The sequence below is a fragment of the Musca autumnalis genome, unplaced genomic scaffold (assembly GCF_047663935.1).
Source record: "Musca autumnalis isolate F117 unplaced genomic scaffold, ASM4766393v1 scaffold_5, whole genome shotgun sequence".
Lineage (NCBI taxonomy): Eukaryota > Metazoa > Arthropoda > Insecta > Diptera > Muscidae > Musca > Musca autumnalis.
Window position 1 is genome coordinate 88,533,599 of NW_027412088.1, and position 16,970 is coordinate 88,550,568.

Here is a 16,970-nt window from a genome sequence, read left to right on the forward strand (position 1 = left end):
ACTACTTAAATCACAGCAATTGGAATTTTCATTGCAAGCGGGTAACGACATAGTCTTTGTCGACAGGTTAATAAGTAATTTAATGATTTTTTGGGCGATCAAAACTTTTCAACTCCTTTTTTTAAAAGTTGTCATTTATTACAGTTCAATGTTCTTCTTCTTATAGAAGAACACGAGAACTTGTTACAGACATCCCATGTACTCATCGTCCAACTCTGTTTGCATTTAAAGAATTTGAAGATAACACCAATCGTTATGGACCATTAACTCCATAGATGCAAATCATTCTAAATGGTGCAATTACCCACTCTGCCATGACCATGACCGCTCGAATAACTCTTTATATTTGTTCGATTGAATCATTGAAGTTTCAAATTAGTTTCAAATCTCCTCTTCATCATGAATTACCAACGAATATTACGCATAACCTCGGGCTATTTACTATTCACCGGCTATCAAATACGCAGTTTGGATGTAAAAAATCAACGCTATCGTTTATCCTTGTGGAGTGTAATATATTTTCTTTGCATTCTTGTAATTTATTTGATATCCTTTGAACATCATTTCGAAGAATCGGCATTGTTGAAAATCACCTTGGATTTATCACCATTTTTAAAAAATCTATTAATCTTTCAAATATGGTTGGGACTGAAGACTTTCATATTTTGCCTTATCGAGTGGAAATTTCTAACAAAGGTTTTTAACGGCCTGGCAGAGATACTTATCTGGGGATCTGGTGGCGGCCCTAAAGGAGTTACCCATAAAAAGGATTTACAATATGAATTGCTAACATATATGATATTTTTCGCAACCTTTATTGTTGCATTTGGCTTTGGTTTGTATATAGCCATAGAAATGAAATTTGAATTACCTCCCATCGATCACATTATGATAGCCTTGGCGTTATTTGTGCCTCATTTTATGATAGCTGGTTGCCTAAGGTTGCATACCTTAACTTTGTGGTTAGTTCAAAGGAAGTTGTTTGAATATAAACAGCAATTAAAGGAAAATTCTGAAACCTCAGATCTCAAGGTTATTATTGAAATCATAAACCCTGTTCTAAAGCAAGATTTAGACGAAGCCGTGTCATCAAAAGAAAATGTTATGTCTGGCGAACGAAACGACAAAGTAGTTAAACACAATTTGGAGGAAAACAATACTGCAATGGAAGATGGCATTCCCGCTAATATTTATAAAAATATCTCAGAGGGAGTTACTGCCATTGCCCGTTATTTATGTTCCACTAATAAAATCCTACAACGGCAGCTGCTAGTTTTGAATGGTCTCAATTATAATTGCCTGCTCTATGGCATATTCACAAGATTGTATTTTGAAAAAATTTGGTATCCCATATTTATCGGTCGCAATCGTCGTGTCTTCTATGCGGCTAATTCCGTTATATTCGTTTGCATCATTCTGGATTATTTCTTACTCGCTTTGACCCTGTGCGGTTTTAAGAAAATGGTAAGTTTACATTTATATTATTCGAATTTAAATAGAATATTTATTAATACTTAAACTCAATGAAAACCTTAAGGCCTGGGTACATAAGCAGCTTGCTTTCTTGATTAAGTCATTTCAGATTAAAAACTAAAAGGCAAAGAGCGACCTAGTTCTAATTTGGACTTTCTTTATTCTTTTCCCATAAATGGCTTAAGCAAGAATGCCATGTCTTTAAAGTGCTTCCACGCCTCGCCGCTTGGCTTTCTTGCCTTGCTTCGTTTCCGACCATGGTGCAACAAAGAAGGTGATGCAATAATACCAACTGATGTCTTCATTTGCTGTCAAAAAATATTTTTAATCACAAATAAATAACAAATATTACGCTTCTGTAAAGAATATCTGTGTACAACATCTTTATTTAAGCTTCGCGAAGAATATTTTACCGTCTTATTCTACCTTTTGGGGATATTTCGCGCAAAAAATTTTGACAGCAAATGAAGACCAGGCCTGCTTTCCACGAATTCGCCTTTTGGATCAACTTTCTTAAATTCGCCTTGGTTTCTGACCCATACCTAGTTCGAAATTGGCGTGCTCTTCTTTATTCTTTTCTTTTTATTATGTCTGAAATGAATCGGAGCAAGAAATCCATCCGGCGAGGCTTCTTATGTACCGGGTTGACTCCAAAACAATGATGAACACGAAGAGAGCATTTGTATGGGAAATCGTACGAAAAAAATAGGCTCTAAGACCATTGCCGTGGAGTCTAATTGGACCCTAGTTTTTAGATCTAGTTAATTTTCCATCGTTTTAAATAGAATGGAAGAAAGACTAATTGGTCTATGGTCTTTAGGTAGTATGTGACTCAGCTTCCCCGCTTTGGGGATTTAGGTCAACTTTACCTCTTTCCATAGACCGGGATCGTTAGCATTTTACATTTTTAAACATTGCTGTTATTATACCGATCCCGGTTTTTTGTAAGGCTAAACGCTTGAGAAGTTAAGAGCATAACATTCTTGGTTACGTTATTTCTGATAAAAGAATAAAAGATAGGTTATATCGGTTCACTCCTTCCGGTACCTTCCCCACAAAAGTTGGAAAATGTCCGGCAGCTTTGTGCACACGATTACTCTTAAAGGGAGTGACCGATTTGGTCTTTACTTTGAACATCGTAAAACGCAGACTTATGCCAAGATTACACTTGCGCTCCAAAATCCACTGGATTTCACGAAATCCTGAAATACACCCCGGTGTTTAGTCCATATTTACATTAGGCGATTTTCCTTGCGGCAATTGTCAGTTTGTCGGTGAGAGTGGGTGTCATGGTACAAATACACAGGTAGCCGCATCGGCAATTGTTGGCAACATAAGATGTCAAAATTTGACATCAATTCAATGCAATTGACACATTTGGCCTGTTCCCGTACTTTATAAAGTGGTAAAAGTCGTAAAAGTTGTAAAAGTCGTAAACGATTTTCATATAAATTTTGTGTACGGGAACGCAAAATTTGTAAAAGTGGTAAAAATTGTAAAAACTTTTTAGTTCTGGAACAGAGCTATTATGTTACCATCAGCTGGCATGATAATGCTACCTGTATTATTGTACCATGGTGGGTGTTGAGATGCAGAGGGTTACCATATGCCTCACCTCTCTCTCCTACAAATTGACAATTGCCGCAAGGAATATTGCCTAATGTAAATATGGACTTAAACTTATTTTTTTGTTGCTTTCAAAGAGCCAAACCTATAGCTCTGCGTGTTGCGTGTGCGTACACAAAAAAATACATGTATTTCAATTTGAATAACATGTATTTTGTTTTTGTATATTTGAACGCACATGCAAACGCAGAGCTATAGGTTTGGCCCAAACATATTACAATAATCAAGGTAGATGCATATGCGCAGCTGATGAAAAAAATTCTCGGCGCTAAGTGGGTTAATGAGGATTTATTTGACGTATACGCAAAGGAATTGATATTTGAAACCCAGTGGGTTTGTTAAATCCGGTTCTATATAAACGTAATAGGCCGTTTATATATAACAAGGTTAACCCAGTGGGTCTGGGTTTCAAATGTCATTTCCATTGTATATACTTCAAACAAATCCTCATAAAGAAGGTTAACCCTGCAAAAAACTATAATATAAACGCCGTATTATATAATTCAATTTACAACAACTTTTTTTTGAAAATTCATGTTCGAATATCAAATATCAATTCCTTTGCGTATACGTCAAATAAATCCTCATTAACCCACTTAGCGCCGAGAATTTTTTTTGCGAGAAAACTTAAAATTGTTTTTGAAACTTATATGTTTGAGACTTTTTAAGCATTTTTTAAAAAATAATTTTTTTCTCTAAAACGTATAGTTTTCCCGCAATCGGGCCTTCTTTTAAAAGTGCCAAAAACTTTGGAGGGTAATATTGGTGTATCCTTACATGCCAATCCCTTGTTTTTTGATTGAGAAAATACTCTTACTATATTCCTAACAAATCCCTGACTTTATATGATTCTAACATTTATGATTAAATTTTTATCGCATATTTAAATTTTTCATCAAAAGTCGAAAATTACAAAAAAGTCGATTTTTTTGAATAGCCAATTGCATGAAAATGCGTAGGTCAAATGCAGCGTGATAAGCGTGAAATGACAGATAACAGACAATACTATAACAAAATGCAAAAAACCCCACAAAAATATTCGAAATAGCCAGAGTTTTACGTCAATTTTTGCAACCGTTTTTGGTGGCGTTTAAACGACCAGTGTCTTTATCTGTGTTAAGAAGGTTAACCCTCTAAATGGCTATAATATAGACACGGCCTTATACGCCATTTAGATATGACATCATTAGCCGGATTTAGCCCATTATCAGGTTTTATATGCTAAATCCGGCCAAAATCTACCATATTTGCCATTCAAAAATAAATCCTCCTATTGAGTGGATTTGTTTTAAATCTGGCATAAATCCTCGTATACAACTCTGGTTTTTGCAACATGTTGCTAGAAAATACAAAAAGTTGCAAGCTGGCACAAGAAACAAGGTAGATGCATCGGTGAATTGGTACACTAAAAATAATTTAAAATGTAAAAATGTATAAACAAGGCGGAAAAATTAAATTTGTTTTGATGTACAAAGTTGATTTTAATCAAACAAAACTAATATTTATGATGTCTAAACTATAAAATAATTCGTTTATTTATTTTGTGCTTGGTTTACATTTACGAAATCCACTCGAATTCAAGTGTCAAATCCATAGGTTAAACGTCACATGAAATCCAGATGAGATTTCATTTGACGTTTGAGCTATGGAATTGACAGTTGAAATCGAGTGGATTTCGTAAATGTAATCTTAGCATTATGCCAAGTTTACACTTACGCTCCAAAATCCACTGGATTTCACGAAATCCTGAAATACACCCCGGTGTTTACACTTATTTTTTTTCTTGATTTCAAACATATCACAATAATCAAGGTAGATGCAAATGCGCTGATCGAACACGAATTTTCGAAAAAGGATGTTGTAAATTGAATCAATCATCAAAAATTTACGACAATATAGAACTTTACTGCTTTATTTCGAAAATGATCGTAAAATTATCTATATATCGTATTGATTGTTTATAATACTAATGCTAAGTTTACATTTACGAAATCCACTCGATTTCAACTGTCAATTCCATAGCTCAAACGACAAATGAAATCTCATCTGGGTTTCATTTGACGTTTAACCTATGAATTTGACAGTTGAAATCGAGTGGATTTCGTAAATGTAAACCAAGCATAAGAAATGAAAAACTAAAACATGATTTTTATCGTTGAGACATTATAATAATAAATTTTGATAGATAAAAGCTGTGTTCAGAAACTGCAAAATATTACTACTTGCAGTGTTTTCCCCGTTTAGTGCTAGAAATGCGTTCCAGTACTCCGAAATATAGCAAGACTTGCACTTGTTTTTGAATAAAAGCCTCTTCTCCTGTTCTCTGCAATAAAAATTTGGCCAATTCGGTCTATTTTTAACATTACCATTAAAAAAGGTACGGGAACACAATGAAAATAGCATTGTAACAATGTAATTTAATATTTTTTCACATTGTTTACTAATTTTGATATTAACATATTTTGTTCCAGCAATTCGCACATCTACCTTGTTTATTGTAATACGTGAAAAGTGTTGCAACTTTTGGTACTTTTTTAGGCAAAAGCAAGGTTGTATATCATGTGTACTGTGATTTCGATGTTGATTTCGCTGAAATCACGAAATGAGATGATTTCATTTTTGTATGCGAAATCATGGTAAATTTTGTATGATTCCGCGCGAAATCACGAAACGCCTTCGAAATCACGAAAAGACGCCGAATGTAAACCAAACATTAGATGGGCAAACTGCGATAAAATAATTCTTTATTTTCTCTTTAGTTAGCATTAGTAGCGTAATGTGCTAACATTTTCGGTATTAAACAATAAATTTGTAATTTGACGTATGTTTTTTGAGACGAATTCAATTTACAAAAAATTCTTTTGACGTTTCAAATTCGATCAGATGGGCTGATCCATCTACCTTGGTAATTGTGCTATGAACAAAAATCAGCTGACTGCCATTTAAATCCTCCAAAATGAAAATCTAAATGCAATGAGATTTGTACTGGATTTATTAAATCCAGTCGAGGATTTATGGCTAGTCTAAATGAGCTATAAGTCATCAAAAATATACGACAATATAGAACTTTACAACCAAGGCCTACAGAAGGTCGGCCATTCAGAGTTCTGTTAACATCTTTTGACAACAAACATAATAGATTTTACATTATTGTGATTTGAATTTCTTTGTATTTTAAATCACAATAATGTTTTTAAACATAACAATCAGGTGTGCTTATAGTACGTTTCGACTATGGTGGATTTAGCAAATCAAGTTGTCGTTTTCATACAATATATGTCAAATAAATCGAGATAACTCTCTTAAACATGTTATAAATGCGTAGTCTAATAGCATGGTTACACTACAGCTTTTTGCCGGGTTAACCCACTTCATGAGGATTTATTTGCTTAAACTGCTCAAATCTGACCAGATTTGCCATACAAAAATTAAATCCTCTCATGGCTGGGTTTATTTTAAATCCGGCACAAATCTACTAAAAATACAGTGTTGTATTCGGTATTTGTGCAAAAATATCCAACTCTACTCCAAAAGTACCAAAAGTTGCAACTGTTTTTGCAACAGCGTTTGTCGTGTTTTACACGTTTACGATTGGTCACATGAGATTTTATGGAGTTAATAAATCTAAAGTTATTTGGAAATCATAAAATTATTTTTTTTTTTCATTAGACACTTTTTTAACAAAAAGTACGAGTGTAAAATATACCAATATGAGGACGATATCTCATACGAGAAATTGTAAAAGTGTAACACACGACTTTATTAGTTATTTTGTATGTATACGTAAACAAACATCAGCTGACAGTTTATATCCTCGAAAAGCTAAGTGTAACCAGCAAAGATTAACCCACTGGAACTATTAAACCCAGTGGGTTAACCTTAAATAGTGTAACCGGGGTATAATGTTTGGTTTACATTCGGCGTCGTTTCGCGATTTCGAAGGCGTTTCGTGATTTCGCTCGGAATCAAGCAAAATTTATCATAGAAAAATGAAATCATCTCATTTCGTGATTTCAGCGAAATCAACATCGAAATCGCAGTACACATGATATACAAGCCTGTTTTGCCTAAAAAAGTACCAAAAGTTGCAACACTTTCACGTATCACAATAAAAATTTTAGTATCAAAATTTTTAAACAATGTGAAAAAAATATTAAATTACTTTGTTACAATGCTATTTTTGATTGTGTTCCCGTACTTTTTTAATGGTAATGTTAGAAAAAAGAGCAAATTGTCTAAAATTGCTTCCCCATATAAATTTCTTAAAAAATACGGTATCGGAAAAATGACGGAAATTGCAAAAACTCCAGCATAAATGTCAAAATCAACGTATCCGCTATCATATTAGATGCCAATGAACATGCTTGCTGCTAGTTTCTACTAGGCCAAAATAAGCTCTGTTCCTTTACGTGCAAGAATCTTCAAGTTTTACCACTTTTTACTCGAAAAGTGTTCCTTTACTTGATGTAAGCATACAATTGTTATGAGAGCAGTTCACAACTTTTGCTAATTTTGCCAATTACAATTTTACAATTTTTAAAAGTAAAGGAACAGACCAATTGTATGGCAGAAAGCAGAAGAAGATGGTGTTATTCGGCGCTATTTTTGTTTAAAGAGAAATACAAGACTTGCTAGATTTCGGAGTACGGGAACGCATTTTTAGCACTAAAAGGGAAAATTACTGCAAGTATTAATATTGTGCAGGTTCTGAGCACAACTTTCATCTACCAAAATGTATTATTATAATATCTTAACGATAAAATCATTTTTTATTTTTTCATTTGTTAGTACTATACGCAATTAATACCATATATAAATAATTTTACGATAATTTTCCAATTAAAGTTGTAAAGTTCTATATTGTCGTATATTTTTGATGACTAATTCAATTTACAACAACTTGTTTTGAAAATTCATGTTCGATCAGCTGCGCATATGCATCTACCTTGATCATTGTGATATGTTTGAAAACAACAAAAAATAAATGTAAACACCGGGGTGTATTTCAGGATTTCGTGAAATCCAGTGGATTTTGGAGCGCAAGTGTAAACTTGGCATAACAGGCGTTTTAGTGTTGATACGTGAAAAGTGTTGCAACTTTTGGTACTTTTTTAGGCAAAAACAAGGTTGTATTTCATGTGTACTGTGATTTCGATGTTGATTTCGCTGAAATCACGAAATGAGATGATTTCATTTTTGTATGCGAAATCATGATAAATTTTGTTGGATTCCGCGCGAAATCACGAAATGCCTTCGTAATCACGAAACGACGCCGAATGTAAACCAAGCAATAGATGAGGTTCCAATATGGACTCAATCGGCCCACTCGTTCGGGTACCTCCCACACAAAATTTCACAATAGTTCAGTTTAGGACCTGCTCTCGAATCGCTTTGATTTTTGTTGTAACAACTTGTGTTCACATGGGAAAGTCCATACTTCCTGAGAAAAATAGCCTGAAAGTTTCAAAAAAAAACCCTATGACATCGTGTGTGGTGGTCGGAGAGCAAGATAACTTTCGAACGGATCCGCCGATTCAGTCCAAAATTTGGCCGTCGTAATACTTTGTCCAAACTTAGTTTAAGTTCGAAGATAAGCACTCCTTCAGGTACCTCCCCCATAAAAGTACAAAAATGTTCGGAAAAATTGTGCGGACGATAACTCTTGAAGGGAGTGACCGATTTGGTTCATACTTTACACATCCTACACATCCTGGGTGCCACCGTGGTGCAATGGTATGCACGCCCGCCTTGCACGCAGAAGGTCGGTGGTTCGATTCCCCGGCCAGTCAACATCAAACATTTTTCAACGGTGGCAAAATACCCCTCAGTAATGTTGGCGACATTTCCTGAGTATTTCAGCCTTGAAAAACTTCTCCACAAGTGGTGTCTTAAGACACGCCGTTCGGACTCGGCGATAAACAGTAGGTCCCATATCATTGAGCTAAAATATGAATGAGAGAAGTCTCCCTTGTCCCGTATGGGAGGTTGTGGAACAATGTTTTTTTTTTTTTTTTGTTACACATCCTAATATATCTACCAGATATAGATCAGGTTCGTATATGTGTTATATTTGTCCACTCCTTCGGGTACCTCCTACACAAAGTTTCGGATAAATTCACTTTAAGACATGCTCTCGAATGACTTTGATGACTTCCACACCCCCCCCCCCCCCATATTTAAAAATGCCACTAAAATGTGTACCGATGCTGTTGGTTGTGGTACTGTTTAAAGTGATATTATGTTTTCCGTGGACCAGTGGATCATGTGGACCATGCTTCTTGGCATACTGGTAGAAAAGGTATACGATGACCCACTGAAATGACTAGCGGGCGCGATATCTGTCGAAAAATTAAGATCCACTTCCATAATGGATCAAGTCGGTCCATTCCTTTAAGTACCTCTTCCGCAAAACTTTTGAGCTTAAATCCTAATCCACATTTTTGTCGACAAGCTCAAATGTCCAAAAAGGGTCACAAATCTCTGAAAAGACCATGAAAAAATTCTGTCTGTCCATAGATGAAAGTTTAAATTCACATAGGCTGAGGGTATATCTCTGTCTGCAACGACTGAGATATACCTTTTTAAAGTACGTTTACATATAACCGGATTTAACAAACCCACTGGGTTTCAAACGTCAATTCCTTTGCCTGTACGTCAAATAAATCCTCATAGCGAGTCTAGAGACGATTGGTTAGGAAATCCACGGCTGCCTCGACTTCCTCAACTGTGTAAAAACTATTATTTTCGCACAATTTCGGGGACTCTGTGGGGACTCTGTTTAACTCCAAGTACAGAGATTTGGAAGAGTATCATCCTGTGATCCGAAAACGACCGAAGTGCGTGAATTTAGCAGATTAAAGAGTAACTGGTTACTGGCAGAATTATTCTCATTTCCACAGTTTAAATGTATAAATTTAAAATTGGAGACATTTGTGAATAGTCTTCAATTTTAGAACGCCATGACAATGCATTTGTCCGAATATAGAAAAGGTAGAGGTTTCTGTTATCAAAGGATTTGTTTAGAGAAATCCGTTACAAACAAAAATAAATAACTTCTACCTGTTCATTCATGACTGACTCTTATAAGATTATTGTTAAGCAAATTAATTATTTTTTCAGAAAAGTGAATTCTATAAAGAAGTGAATAAACAACTGAAAGCCACAAAATCATCATCAGAGGAAAAGGTAGCTATGTTAAGGGACATCACATTTGTTTTAAAGAATCAAATGAATTTAAAGCTGTTCAATGTTATAGACTTCAAAATATGGAATTTTGTTTTAGTAAGTTAAAAAAAAAACAAGTTTCAATGCAAATAATTAAAAAAGTCCCAGTCCACACTACACCGTTTTCACATGTAATTCGAAGAATTTCATTTGAAATTTGAAACATTTCACTTGTAATTTGAGAATTCCAATTGAAATTCGAATTATTTCATTTGTTAGTCCCAATTTACATTAGGCGAGTTTACTTGCGGCAATTGTCAGTTTGATGGAGAGAGAGGTGAGGCATATGGTAACCCTTTGCCTCTCAGCCCCCTCTCTCACCAACAAACTGACAATTGCCGCAAGTAAACTCGCCTAATGTAAATTGGGACTAATTTGAGAATTCCATTTGAAATTCGAATTATTTATATAAATGAAATAATTCGAATTTCAATTGGAATTCTCAAAATACAAGTGAAATGTTTCGGATTTCAAATGAAATAATCAAATTACAAGTGAAATTCTTCGAATTACATGTGAAAATGGTGTAGAGTGACTTCATTGAAAAAAATTCATGAAATTATGCGTTTCTTGATTGAATTCCTTAGCAGAGTAAAATCATAATATTGCTGTAGTGAGGAATTCGATCTAAGAACGCCTAATTTCATGAAAGTTTTAAATGAAATTCACACTAGTATGGACCGGGACAAACTAATACCAATTGTATCTTTTCAGATTCAACTTCTGATGTTGCTGTCTATTTTAATTACAGTATTTTATCAATATTTTAATGATCAAATTCTGGCACTTACACAACTTGTGGAGAGCAGTGATGACGAATGAATCTTTAATGTCTGTATAGTTTTGGTTAATAATTTTAATAAATGTTGGTTTGATTCCAGAATTTCAAGAATCAATTAATTTTGACTATTTATATATCATAAGGTAGAAATTGTTATCGTAGTAAAAACTTGCAGGTTCTGGAACAGGCATATAATGTTTTTCGTTTTCGGTTAATTAAAGATCCATTTGAATTATAAATTCCCAGCAACCCGGCTAGGATCCAATCAGCTTTGCTGCCTTGGCAAGTTTTATTCCCAAGGGAGATGGCATTCTGCGGATGGGAAGGTGGTTTTTGTAACATGTTGAATCAAAACTGTCTGAGGGAAAAGTCTGAGGATGCAAACATGTTAACATGTATATTTAGAAAGCAACATCAAACATAGAGTAATCTTTAAAAGATGTTTGCTCCTCTCTGCTCTGCATTTTGTGGATCCATGAACCATGTGTCGACGAGATTAAACGATTGTGATTCAGCTGTTTTAGATATGTATTTCTAGGTACCTACAGCTGTACTTGCTACAGGTTAACAAAACATTAACAACAATGACTAACCGACGATCACTAAGGACAACGATAAAGCCAAGGTGAGTGCAAACCAGTCTTCGGGAGACAGGACCGATTACACGGTATTCTAAAGGCCTGGGTACATAAGCTGCCTCGCCTGCTTATCTGCTTCATTTCTGACATAACAAAAATAAGAGAATAAAGAAGAAAAGAGTAAACTAGTTCGAAATTGGCTCGGCCTTCATTAGTCCCGGTCCACACTAGAGTGATTTCATTGAAAAAATTGCATGACATTATGCGTCTCTAGATCGACCTCCATGGTAGAGTAAAATCAAAAAATTTCTGCAGTGCGGAATTCGATTTAAGAACACCTAATTTCATGAAATTTTTTAATGAAATTCACGCTAATGTGGACCGGGACTTATTCTTTTATTTTTGTTAGCCCCCCTGCCACACGATGAAATAAATTTCATGAAATTATGCGTCCTTAGTTCGAGTTCCACGCTATGAAATTTTATGAAAATGGTGTAGTGGAAAAATCGACATAAGAACACCTATAAAACGGGAAAGTCTTTAGTGCAAGTTTCACTGTGTGGCATAAGAGTTATATCAGAAATGAAGCAGACAGACAAGGCAAGTAGACGAGACAGCTTATGTAAGTTAGCAAATAAAATTATGATAATGGGAAAAATCATGATCAGCATATTCCCACAGTCAATGTTATTCTCACCGGTAACATGAACCAGTGGCAGCAGCAATAGCAGCTAAGCCAAATGCAAACACTTTTAATTCAGTCTGTCAGAACAACTCAACCAGGAATAACATTACCTACCCCAATCAGTACAACAAAGCTGATAACTTCTACAACAACATAAGAATTAAATTGTAATAATCTTTTAGTCAATAATTAATCATATAATTTATTATAAGAAATAATTGCAAACATAGAATTATTTCATAAATAAATAAAATAAAGTGTTAAAATAAAATATCATCATAAAAAGTTTAATTTGTACCCAGGCCTTAAAGACTTTAGAGACAAAGAGAGAGAGAGAGACAAAATAGGTAACCAATCCCTATTGGTCAAGAAGCTTCCAGCAAAATGTTCGATGCCAAAGATGTCATTCAATCATGGGTGCAAGTGATCTGGCATGTCATCCTTTTAGCATCTTCATCGATGAATTTTATATGAGCGTGGTCCCCAAAAGATGCTATTCATTTTTGGATCCAAAGCATGTCATTTACACCAATGCTTTGACATGTCATTTTCACCAATGCTTTGGAATGTCATTTCCACCAATGCTTTGGCATGTCATTTTCAGCAACCCTTTGTAATGACATTATCATTAAGACGAGAGTTTTAACAACGTTGGTTGTGATTTCGAGTCTCCGACAACATCAAGCCTATTGCAAATATTTAATCTTAAGGCCTGCGTACATAGGCTGCCTTGCCTGCTTACCTTGCTTACTTCTGATAAAAGAATAAAAAAGAAAAGGGCAACCCAGTTCGAAATTTCCTCGGCCTTCTTTATTCTTTTATTTTTATTATGTCAAAAATGAAGCAGGAAAGCAAGGCAATCAGGCAGAGCAGCTTATGTACGCAGGCCTCTATATATTTAGAAAAATGTGTATAAATAAAAACACGAAATTCATATCTATTGGATCGATGGAATGGGATCATTCACAACTTCCTTTGCATGGGTTCAAATGCTGATGAAAAGATCGGATCTTTCACGACTTCCTTTGCATTGGTTTAAATGCTAATTAAAAGATCGGATCTTTCACGACTTCGTTTGAACCAATGCAAACGATGCCATGAAATCACGTCATCGCATGGAACCCCTACCTTCAAATTTTGCTGGGTAGCAGCAAGCCTAGTTGAAGCTGATCCTACATATGCCGGCAATAAACTTCAAATGCAGGATGCCACAGGATCATTTACTGATGATTGGGAATCCAACGAGGCCCCAACAACAATCAATGATCCTAAGGATCGATCTGCCAGAGAAGCCAAATCACTATAAACGTGAAGTGATATATCTACGCAAGAGGACGAGAACCGAATTTGCGTATTGAGAAGAGCTTCTTCATTAAAATCAAGCTGAGGTATTCGGGAGAACATTCCCTCACGAAATCCAAGTAGACCAGATCCTCCTTTTAGCGCCTGTAGTTGCTCAAATCAAAGCCTCTAAAGCTGGGTACACATTGTCAGTTTTGAATGACAGCTTTGTTGTTGCTTCACAACCGCAAAATGTTTTGTGGTTGCTGGACGGTATGACAGTTATCGATAATACCGACATTCATGTACCACCTTAAGAAAGCTGCGGCGGCAAGCAAAAAAGTAGAGTTGGCGAAACCTATTGCCCCAAGCTAAAAAGTGTAGTGTTAAGAGCAGTACACATTGTCAGTTTTGAATGTCGATATTTCTCAAGTATCGATAACTGTCCAACCATCCAGCAACCACAAAACATTTTGTGGTTGCATGATGAATGATAAAAATGAACGGCCACACAAGCATCAACAAAGCTGTCATTCAGAACTGACAATGTGTACCCAGCTTAAATCTCTGCTCCAAAGCAATAGAGTCTACCCTTAAGCTAAAGATATCTAACGATATCCAAGTCATTAATTGCTATAAAAAGAAAATACGAGATTTCTTGCTGGACTTTTGGAAAGGGCTAATCCACACCCCTACCCTCAGTCTACATGCCTTTTAAGGACTCGGAGCGCCAAACCTGAGTGTCCACAAGTTGCTGGACGAGAAGATGGACATCTGTAACGTTGATCTGGAATGCGACGCAAATGCCCACCATTTTCATTGGGTTAGTAAGGACACCAACAACAGAGGTGAGTCAATATTCGATTGTATTCTATCATATAAGCTTTGTTCCTTTACCTGCCTGAGGTTACCATTTCTTACCATTTTTAACCTGCAAAGTGTTCCTTTACTTTAACAAGCATACAATTTATATGAGACCAGTTCACCACTTTTACCATTTTTTGCCACTGTTACCATTTTTTAAAGTAAAGGAACAGACCAATAATTTACGAATATGTGCAAATGGTTGTGATCAGTGATATAGAGGAGGTGATTGGTCTAAATCTCATAATCTGGACGACTCTGTCATCAGAAACTTGAGGGTGTCTGGCTCCTTCTACGACCATATAAAGATAATTTTAGAAATCTCTTTTGACGGAGTATTCCAAAATCCTTTTATAAATCCGAAAAGAACAAAATGGGAAATAGATGGGTTTATTCCGTATTGCGACAAGCGTCGAGTCGCGTTGCCAGTTGTCTCTGCGACAAAATTTTAAATTTATATTACGTAAAACGATCGATTATAATCGCCGATAACGAGTCATCGGACACATAACGGAGCGTTTTTGGGTTTGATTTAAATAAATGAGAAAAAATATCAGTACAAATTATAAACAATAGGTATATTTTCTAAAATGATAATCTCAGTGGGAGGGTATTATGAGTTGGTTTTGGGCAAAAAGTTTGTAACGCATCGAAATAATGGTCGTAGACCCATACTTAAACATATATACCAAAATTCATGTCTCGACGAGCTGAATCGATCTGGCTATGCTTGTCCGTCCGTTTGTCCACTAAACTTTGTAATCACGCTACAGGTCGCAATTTTGATCGGATCGTCACCAAATTTTGGGTGTTGTTAATAAATCCAGTACAAATCTCATTGCATTTAGATATATATTTTGGAGCATTTAAATGGCAGTCAGCTGATTTTTGTTCATAGCACAATTACCAAGGTAAATGCATCAGCCCATCTGATCGAATTTGAAACGTCAAAAGAATTTTTTGTAAATTGAATTCGTCTCAAAAAACATACATTAAATTACAAATTTATTGTTTAATACTGAAAATGTTATCACATTATGCTAACTAAAGAGCAAATAAAGAACAATTTTATCGCAGTTTGCCCATCTAAAATAAATAAACGAATTATTTTATCGTTTAGACATCATAAATATTACTTTTGGTTGATTAAAATCAACTTTGTACATCAAAACAAATTTAATTTTTCCGTTTTGTTTACAAATGTTTACATTTTAAATTATTTTTAGTGTAGCAATTCACCGATGCACAAAACAAATCCGCTCAATAGGAGGATTTATTTTTGTATGGGAAATCTGGTAGATTTTGGCTGGATTTAGCAAATAAAACCTGTAGTGGGATTCTGTAACTCATTTTTGCTGTTACCGACAAAAATCGGTAAAATTAAATCGCAAAATTATGACTAAAAACATAAAGAAAAGTTGACATCACTGTTTGTGTCGGTAGAGGCTAGCGACTACTTTTTATTAATCGTTAACTTACCGAAAAATTTCGTTAATTATCGAAATTGTAAGCATTTTAATTTTCCCGACAATTATCGATAACAGCAAAAATGAGTTACAGAATCCTACTACTGATAATGTGCAAAATCACGCTAATGAAATCATATCTAAATGGGCTACAAAGTAGGTGGTCAAACAACGGAGATATCGCAAAAGTCGGTAATGCATCCAATTTTGGTGGTGAATAGGGTTCACAGAGAGGAAGAAGCATATTGAGTTTGGTGATGGTCGAATAATATTCAAGAGTCGAAATGGGCAAAAAAACTTATGTGGACAAAAATTCAAAGTTTTAAAGTTTCTTATGCGAATATGTATCTCCGGTTTTAGTAGTCGTATTAAAAGGGAAATCAATGGATAAGGAAAATCTCATCTTTATTATGATGCAAAATAGGTTGCCGCACATCTCCCTTTCCCATTATTTTATTTGAATGATGAGTTTCTCAGTAATGAAGACATTCTGGGCTTTAAAATGTTCCCAATTGCTAGAGACGGGAAATGGGTAAATACCCAAATGGTAAATACCCATTAAAATGGGTAAATTGGGTAAATACCCGGAAATTTACCCAAAATGTGGGTAGAAACTATAAAACATGCAATGCTAAATTTAGAGGAGAAAACACGGCGGATTAGCAAATTTTAGCTTCAATAAAATAAAATTATTTATTTCACATAAAATTATTTATTTCACATAAAATTATTTATTTCACAGCTTAAATAAGACCTATTTTGGTCCATATTTTGACAAAACTCCTAAAAATAGTAACAGCACCCTTTCTGGTATTTTAGAGCATTTGGAACGCTTGGTTGAGCTGCGCCTTGAAGGAAAACACCAGTGATGGGCCAGGTCTCATGGTATCCCATATATCAAGTGACCATATCCTCGATTTTCGTTGATTATCTTGAGATTTGGTCCTCTCTGGAAAAATTTACTTTTTATTACTTTTTGCAGCCTACAGCCC

At 35.1% G+C, this 16,970-nt stretch overlaps 1 protein-coding gene across 1 annotated transcript; it reads left to right on the top strand.

The window, feature by feature from the left end:
* The first annotated feature begins 372 nt into the window (after nucleotides 1-372).
* On the top strand, nucleotides 373-11,193 carry Grl40a (Gustatory receptor-like 40a). Its single transcript, XM_073955605.1, has 3 exons — nucleotides 373-1,464; nucleotides 10,219-10,380; nucleotides 11,038-11,193. Exons 1-3 carry the CDS (start codon nucleotides 400-402, stop codon nucleotides 11,143-11,145), a joined length of 1,335 nt encoding a protein of 444 aa, XP_073811706.1. The 5' UTR covers nucleotides 373-399; the 3' UTR covers nucleotides 11,146-11,193.
* Nucleotides 11,194-16,970: the final 5,777 nt, after the last annotated feature.